The sequence below is a fragment of the Arachis stenosperma genome, chromosome 6 (assembly GCF_014773155.1).
Source record: "Arachis stenosperma cultivar V10309 chromosome 6, arast.V10309.gnm1.PFL2, whole genome shotgun sequence".
Lineage (NCBI taxonomy): Eukaryota > Viridiplantae > Streptophyta > Magnoliopsida > Fabales > Fabaceae > Arachis > Arachis stenosperma.
Window position 1 is genome coordinate 102277826 of NC_080382.1, and position 9270 is coordinate 102287095.

Sequence of the window (9270 nt, forward strand, 5' to 3'; positions counted from 1 at the left end):
ACTAGATGGTTATGATGTAAGTATATTCTTTTAGAATTATACATAGTTTTGAAATGATTTCATTTATTTTTGTCCTGTTAGAAGCTTAATCTTGCTAAAACACAATTGAATTAAAAACTTGATCTTGCTAAAACACAATTGAATCTACTGTAGGTCGTTGTTACATTAAACAATTTCCAGCAATACCATCACATCTCAGCACCGGGTTGATCGCTAGGGTAGACATGGGCAAAGAAAGAGGTAATATGGAGCATGATGGGAGGGCAGACTACCGAACAAGGTGATTTGAAGACAACCCCACCATATTAGCTTGAGTGAAAACTCAATTGGAAGCTCAACAAGCCATTGTAAACTCTTTCATAACTTGCTTTGACAATAAAAGAAACTAGATAATTAAAGGTACCCCTAAAATTGCTTATAATTTTAATACATATTCATAGATGATTCATATATTATTAGTAAGTTTAATTCTATATGGAATTATTTATTACGTTTTATTTGTGTCATGGATGAGAAATGACAAATGTCCTATTATTTGGTTGTATATTTGCTGAGAAATAAGTAATGAATTGGTTACTTTTTATAGAACCGTAGACGGTAGAAATATCCAAGTTTTAGGGGGGATTTCGTCAAAAGTTTTCTAAAAAATTGAGAAAAAGTTAATGGAAAAAATTGTAATTGGTGTTATATCTTATTTCTAATTTTTTGTTTCGGTTTTTCTCATTTACAAGAGTGCTAAAATGGTGACAACATGCTACCTAAAGGACTCAAGAATATTTTGATTCATAAAGACACTAATTTATGTTAGACTTTTAACTTTTGGTTGAACTTGTGTAAGAAATATAACTTGTAGAACTAATCAATGTAGATATTAATGTTATTTTATTTTAAAATAATTTTAGTTAAATGAATCATGTTTGAATTATCTATATTTTTATATATTATAAAAATATTGACTTGCTCAGTAAAGTAATTAATATATCAATTAATTAAAAAAATAATTTAGTAAATTATGTATGTAATTTGTATTAAAAAATTATTACAAAATAAATATTGTGCTTTTGTAACTAAAGAAAAAAAATGTTATAAAATCAAGTTATATTTTGTACCAAAATTTTATGATAGGAAAAAATATATTGTCACCAAAAATATTTTAAAGATCAAAATTTGTTATTAATTTTGTAACGAATTTCGATTTTTATATCAAAAAAATTTGTTACAAAATATTACTTTAAATTGTAACAGTTTTATTTTTTGTTACAAAATTTTTTTGTAACGAAACATATTACAACATTTCTTTTTTTGTTACAAATTTCTTTTGTTTCAAAATTTTAATTTTTTGTAATAATTTTTTTGTTACAAATATTACTTTTTCTTGTAGTGTTATTAGAGAAACCATAATCCATTACTTAATTGAAGGCCCAAAAACAAAATTGGTGTGGAGTAAAATGGAAATGAGTCTTTACTTTTGTACAGATCGATCGAAACAGCTCTGACAAAGATGGCTAAATCTTATCCTAAAGACAAGAAGATGACCTTGTTAAAAGAAAAATATTGGATTGACAGCCCTTTATTTTAGAAATTTTGACATGCTCGGAACCTCCTAATCTTCAAAAAGAAAGAAACACCGATTAACTTTATCTTCTCTTTGGCAATGGAATTAACGAAGGAGTACGAAAGACAAAATGAGTGTTAGTGTTTTGTTAGAACTTAGAAGTAAGTTTGTTTGATATTTAGACAATATTTTATTTATATAAATATTTTTCATTGTATTATTTTATCCTATTAAATCATTCTAATGTATTCAGCTCTTTTATAAGGAATGAATATATTCTATCTTAAAATAAAAAGCGGAAGTAGATTAAATTTTAGAAAGAAGCTAAAATTTATTTTATAATAAAAAATGGATTAAAAACAAATTTTCAGGGATTCGAGGATTAAAGTGAAATTTATAGATAATCTATAAAAAATTTTGGAGGGGGAGGGGACTATTGTCCTTTTTGTGCTTAATGAAGCTTTCCTACCGAACGTATAGAATTTTTTCTTTCAAAGATCTGCGTCCGATTAGCATAGTGGGGTGTGTATATAAGGTAATCTTTGAAGATGCTGGTTAGGAGAATGAGAGGGGTTATGCCAGGGTTAGTAGGCGAGACACAGAGTTCTTTTGTGAAGGGTCGGAAGATTCATGACGGGGCTCTAATTGCATGTGAAACGGTTTAGTGGATCAAACAAAGGAAGAAGAAAGTGGCAATAATAAAGCTAGATTTTCAGAAAGCATATGACAGAGTCAAGTGGGGTTTTGTAGACCTTGTATTATAGAAGATGGATTTTGGTCGAAGATGGAGGAGTTGGGTGATGGAGTGTATCAGCACGTGCTCTATGTCAATGTTGATAAATGGTTCGCCGTCCAAGCCATTCAAGATGGAAAGGGGTCTGAGACAAGGGGATCTTCTGTCACCATTTCTCTTTGTACTTGTTATTGATGTCCTACATAGGATGATTAGAGAGGCTGTGAGAAACGGTCGCATATCACCGTTGATAGTTGGGAGAGATCATATTGAGTTGTTGCATCTACAGTTCGCAGATGATACTGTTTTATTCTGCCCTCCGGAGGAAGACACAATCAAAAACTACAGGAGGTTGCTTAGATGCTTTCAGTTGATGTCAGGTTTAAGCATTAACTTTGATCAATCTAGTTTGATTCCTGTTAACTATGATGAGCAGTGGGTACAACGTATGTGTGGTGTGTTGGGCTGTAAGCAAGCCAATCTACTAGTTAAATATCTCGGTATCTTGCTAAGAGCAAACCCAAGGCTGGTGAAGACGTGGAAGCCAGTAATAGACAAAGTGGAAGAGAAGCTTAGTCTCTGGAAGGCCAAGATCCACAATAAGGCTGGTAAGTTGGTACTTATCAAATCTGTGTTAAATAGGTTATCGGTTTATTATCTAAGCCTCTATAAGATGCCAAAGGCTGTTGCAGAAAAACTGATTTCCTTGCAGAGAAGATTTTTATGGAGTAAAAAGGATGGAAAGAGTGGTATAGCTTTGTTAAGTGGGAAGTGGTTCAGGCCCCTAAAAAGTTAGGTAGGTTGGGGGTTGGGGATGCTATGATAAGAAATTCATCTCTTCTGTTTAAATGGTGGTGGAGGTTCTCTAAAGAGGAGTGTCCTCTGTGGAAGAAGGTAGTATGTTCCTGTAACAACCTGAATCCAAATGAGCTCCTGTCCTCTCAAGAACTACCTATTCAAGGTGGTCCGTGGAAGGATATCTGTCAGCTACAGTTCAAGAGTCAAGAAGTCAGACAAAAGATTATTACCGGGTTGTCCATGGAGGTGGTGGGTAACGGGAGACAAACTAGGTTTTGGGAGGATGTCTGGATTCATGGAGATTCTTTGAAAGACCGCTTTCCAAGGCTATTTTCGGTTTCAAACCAAACAGGGTCAATGATAGGGGATTGTGGTTTTTGGGATGGGCTAGATTGGATATGAAATTTTTAGTGGAAGAGAGAATTGTTCCAATGGGAGTTGGATCTAGTAAACTAGCTTCACCACACTCTGAGGCTGGTCAAACTTGATCTTGGGAGAGAGGATAGAGTTGTATGGAAGTATGATAAATAAGAAATTTTTTTTACTAACTCATTTGTGCAGGTGTTGCAGGTGAAAATGGCTCCGGAGGATATACATAGCTACAGCTTTACTAGGACCATTTGGAAAGGCCTTGTCCCACCCAGAGTAGAGTTGTTTTTCTGGTTTGTCCTGGTTGGCAGGGTTAATACAAAGGAGAGACTGAGTCAGCTTGGGATCATTCACCAACAAGATACTTTATGTGTTTTATGTAACAATAGTGTTGAATATGGCCACCACATATTTCTTGGTTGTAGCTTTGCTTGGCAGGTATGGTGTGCTTGGTTATCATATGTTGGAATGCAATGGGCTTGTCCAGGTGCAGTAAAGGACCACTTCCAGAGTTGGACTGAGAACTCAAGTACGAAACAGGAGTGCAAGAGATGGATGGTGTGTTTCTGCGCGATCATTTGGAACTTATGGTTGGAATGGAACCGGAAGATTTTTCAGAACAAAGGAAAAGGGGTTGAGGAAATTAACATGTCTGCTTTGAGCTATAAGGAGTGGTTATGTGCTGACCCTTTCTGTTGTTGATAGCAATGCCGGAGATGACAAAGGAGTATCTACAGATTCATTTGTTCTGTTTATTTTATTTTTAGTTTTTAGTTTCATACTATGTTGCTGTTCCCTATGCTCCACTTATTGTGTTGAGCTTTCGTTCAAAAAAAGAAATTTTTTCTTTTAATTTACTCATAAATTTATTAACAATATATGTTATATTTTAGCTAAACTTGTATATTAAATTGTGTATATTAATATTTAATATGTTAAAATTTGTAATAATAGTATGAAATCAACATATTAAATTATTGATTCGGTGATAATTAAAGTGTAATAACATTGATGGTAATGAAATCTTGGTTGTTATTATATATAGCTATAAACATAAAAGGAATATGGGATCATCAGCTTTGACTGAAATGAATTCTTAATGTTTACAGTGATTCAACATGAAAGAGGTGTATGTGATTTAATTTAGAAAAAGTAGAAATAGATAATAAAAATATTAAATAATATGAACAATGAATATATAGATATTTAATTTATTAAGTGTGCAAATAATTATTCTAATATTAAGATTTAAGTAAATAATTCAGAGTGTAATATGTTTTATTTAAATTGGGTCTATTTTAAAACTTATTATTCATATTATTAAATAAAATTATTAGTTATCTAACTTAACTTTTTAATTTAACATGAAAAAAGACGCGACAGTTTGGGTACGTACGTATTCCATGTTTTGTGAAGAATACATCACTTCTATCGTTTTCTACTTCACCCAATCTCCAAATCATCACATTTTTGGTAATCTAACACTAAACATTACAATTATGAAAGTGAGTTTCAGTTTTAATTTATCAATAAAAATTTTTAAAAAATAATATCAAAAGACCAAAAAAATTTATTAATTTGGGCATCAGTTAACAAATAATAATATTTACAAACATTAAATAAAAATAAAGGGTTAGAGTATTAGGCTAAAGATAAAGATATGAACGATTAGTTTAAAGTGCTGCTCAATATAAATTAGGTGGATAATTATATAAAGATTTTATAATTATTTTCATATAAAAATATTTTTTATTTTTAGATAATAGATTGTATAGTTAAATTTTAATATGTTCTAAAAATATTGTTGTAACACCCTACCATACAAAGTCTTATGCTTAAGTCATAATTCAGAGATGACAAGGTATTACGACCTCTAAAATAAAAATTTAGTAAATATATTAGTATGAATGATTGATTATAACTAGGAGCCTTTGTGGAAAAAGGGGTAAACAAAAACCGCAACTCAAAAGCGCATCACTCCGATCGATAACGTATCGAATAAGGATAGACCAACGCGAGATTATATATATACAAAAGAGTGTCAAAAACAGGAATATCAAGACTCAAGATCCGGCTGCGAAGATAACCGGTCCGAGCATAACATATATACATATGATAAAATAAGGAAAACCCCAAAGGAAACCCAAAGGGACACAAATACATAAAACCTATTCTCCAAAATCTCCCATAAGAGGAGTCATCACAGTTTGTATTATTTAATGGAGGTAAAAGTATCTAAGCAAAACATATAAACTAAATAGAGTCCCCAAGAACAAGGAATCTTCGCAAATCTAGAAGTCTCCAGCATGCCTCAGCGGGAAACCGCACGTCCTGCATCTGAAAACCACAAAATCCGCATGGGTGAGAACCAGAGGTCCCCAGCATGGTAACAGCTTCCACATATATAATACATAATAATGGAGGAAAGCCGAAGGCAATCCTAGAACTTCCTCCAGATAATATCAAAGCTTATAAACAAGCTAAACCGTATAAGGGCATCTGACTAAAGATTCTTCAGTCTAACTAATACTTCCCTTTCCAATTCCTTCAAACCTCCCAACCACCAGCAGGAGTATATTATAGCAAACACAGATATATCAAACAAAGAATATACAAATAGTAGCAGTTAAGACATTTAGACAATTAGCAAGTAATATGCAGTCAAATAGGCAATCTCAAACAATTCACATAGTATGCATATGATGAATGCCTGTCCCTAGTGGCCGATGATATCATCTTGTCGGTTATAGAGCCAACCCGACAAGTCCTGGTCGCTAACCATTGGACTGTCCCTCTGTCGCGCATCCCCAAACTCGAGTTATACTCGTTATAAACTTGATCATAAACATGATCCATATCCATCACCCTCACTGGTGATTATTTACGGGGGTTCGAGCTCATTCGGGCCTTTCACAGTGCCCGGCCACACTTACGATATAGGGTTAACAGAGCTTCGAGTCTCGACCTGGAGCACGTGGTGGCTAGCCACTGCTACTACCCAAGGAAACTCGTACCTCAGATAGTGGAAGTGCAAATCACAATTATCAATAATTCAGCATCAACATGCATGAATTCTCATCCATGGATCAACACCCATATCAGCCATTCCGGCTCACGGTTAAATCCATAACCAGCCAATATTCATAACATACACAGCTATTCCGGCTCACGGTTAAATCCATAACCAGCCATTTCGTTAACAATTACAGCCTTTCGGCCCATGGCATAACAAACACTTCCACCACCATCCTCCGCATCTCACATAATCATCTTGATCCTCTTTGATCATTCATTTTTCCCTTGCTTCACTCGCAAGTTACCTCATTCACTAGCCCCTTTCTAATAGCTAGGCATGTCATAATGATTTAAGACATAAATGGTGAGATCGGAGGCTTAGAAGTATGAGATTTGGCTTTTAAAACTCAAAAATCAACTTTGGGATGAAAACAGGGCCGCGCGTACGCGCACTCCACGCGCACGCGTGGATGGCCTCAAAAACTCATCGACGCGTAAGCGTCATGCACGCTAACGCGTGGATTCCAAACTTGCCCATCGACGCGCACGCGTCAACCACGCGTACGCGCGGGTGTTCTCGTGCCCCAGGCACAACACCGGCACAGCTCTGGCATAACTCTCGGGAAAATGGCTGGGCATTGGGTGCAGCACAATCGGCGCGCCCGCGCACATCACGCGTACGCGTGGATGGCACCTTTCGGAAGATCGGCGCGTACGCGCCAGGTGCGCCCACGCGCAAGGGGTCACTCTGCTAAGAATTTTCTAAGTTAAAAGCTGCAGAATTCACAGATTTATACCCCAATCTCCCAACAGACATAACTTCCTCATTTTAAATCGTTTTTCACCCGTTCTTCGAACGGCATGGACATCCCGGATCCAACTTCATTTCTAAATGGATTTGGTACAAAACGGAGATCCGTAGTCCAAGTTATGTCCCGTCAAAGTATGCCCAAAAACCATATTTTCATACAAAACCACAATATGCCATTTTCAAAACAAACCATTTTCAACTCCTTTCAAAGTCAATCAGAACATGCCAATTTCATCCCTTTTCTTTGAAAACAATCAAAATGTATCAAACTCAACATCAAGCCTCCTCAACTCACACATTGACACATTACCACAATTTACCAAAATCACTATCTCATCATTTTAGCCCACTTCACTCAAGTGGTTCAAACTCAAACATATTGACATATCATATACTATTCCTCATGCCAATTTTCAACAACACCAATTCCAATAAACCATTATTGTACACAATCAACGTCATACTCACCTTCAACATGGTCCAACCCACAATTCAACCATAACCAATCATCAAACATATATCACAACATGCATATTTCTCATACATCATACCACCAAGGCATCAATAATCATCATCACATATATGACCACATCATATATCTCAATCATTCAACAACATCAACCATTCAATGCCTATCTTAGGGCCTCTAGCCTAAGTATTTCCTACCACATTACATATTAGATACGGGAAACCAAAACCATACCTTAGCCGAATTTCCCAAGCTCCACTGGAGCACTTCCAAACCACTTATCCACAAGCTCTCAAGGCCTCAACACCTCCAAGAACAGATTTTGCACCACCAAACCCTTTTCAAACTTTTCAAAGTCACCAATCAAGCTCCAACATTCACATATACACAACCTAGGCCACAATCATCATACCCATACACAACATCTCAAAACCCAAACATCATAGAACAACAAAATACACTAGGGTTGAGAATCTTACCACACCCAAGGTCCAAGGAGACAAGATTAACCTTCTCCTTCAAGAGAGTTGGGTCCTATAACATCAAAGAACCCAAAATCTCAACATTTTACCCATGAAACTCGAAAATAGGGGCTGAGATTTCGAACAGCAAGGTGTGGCTTACCTCAAGATTAATTGTATGGGTTTTGTAGAGCTCTCCGCGGTGAACGCGTGGCCGCAAACGGAGCGGCAATCGGAGCTCTAGATCAAAAGTTATGGTGGTTTGAAGATCAACCAAGAGAGAGAACTTGAGAGAGTGTTCTTCCTCCCTTTCTTTCTAATTTCAGCTTGTGTGTGTAACAAATGAGGAGAGAGAGTGCTGAAAACTAGGGTTTTGGTTAAGCTATGTTGGGCCAAGGGCCCACTTTGGGTCCAATTGGCCCGGTTTGGCCCGTTCGGTCCAATCTTGGTCCGAATTCTATAAAATTGGTACCAAAATTCTCGTCTCAGTCTCCTCTATCACATTTAGCCATAAAAATCACATTTTAGGCTTTCTAAAATAAATTCTCATTTATGGGTTAATTAGCCGTTAATTAACCGGATTTTACAATTGTCTTTATTGAAAATATAACTAAATAAATAATTTATTTTTTAACAATACATTTAATAAAAATATTTTTATCATCTTTATTTGAGTAGATACTTATAAATTAAAATTGAATGAGTTTCAGCTTTTTTTTTTTCAAAAATGATAGTTGATCATTATATCTCTGATTTTCAATATTTAGTGAGTTACATTAACTTGTTTTATTTATTTCATGGTGAGAATTCAGGTGAAATTAATTTTATGTGAAATTGATATTTAAAAATTTTAGATAAAAATTTAGTCAAATCAATCAAATTATCTAATAACTCTCAGACCACATCAACTTCACGTGAATTATACTTAACATGAGTTTTCATCTTATCTCATTCATTCTAACATGGTTTTTCTTAAAAGAATTGCCTTCCTTCTAATATAAAGCCACTTCACGAAAACTCCAAAACCCTATATATAATACAGAGTTAAACACTCACACA

General features: G+C 35.1%; 1 protein-coding gene across 1 annotated transcript; it reads left to right on the plus strand.

The window, feature by feature from the left end:
- The first annotated feature begins 2322 nt into the window (after nucleotides 1-2322).
- Nucleotides 2323-3685, plus strand: LOC130934345 (uncharacterized). Its single transcript, XM_057863923.1, has 2 exons — nucleotides 2323-2896; nucleotides 3648-3685. The coding sequence occupies exons 1-2, from the start codon at nucleotides 2323-2325 to the stop codon at nucleotides 3683-3685; spliced, it is 612 nt and encodes a 203-aa protein (XP_057719906.1).
- The last annotated feature ends 5585 nt before the right edge of the window (nucleotides 3686-9270 follow it).

What these genes read in the sequence shown, in the direction of transcription:
- LOC130934345 (XM_057863923.1), top strand. Translation starts at nt 2,323, where the DNA reads ATGGATTTTGGTCGAAGATGGAGGAGTTGGGTGATGGAGTGTATCAGC. An exon ending in CAAGATCCACAATAAGGCTG is followed by an intron (nt 2,897 to 3,647) that starts GTAAGTTGGTAC and finishes TCATTTGTGCAG; the next exon opens with GTGTTGCAGGTGAAAATGGC.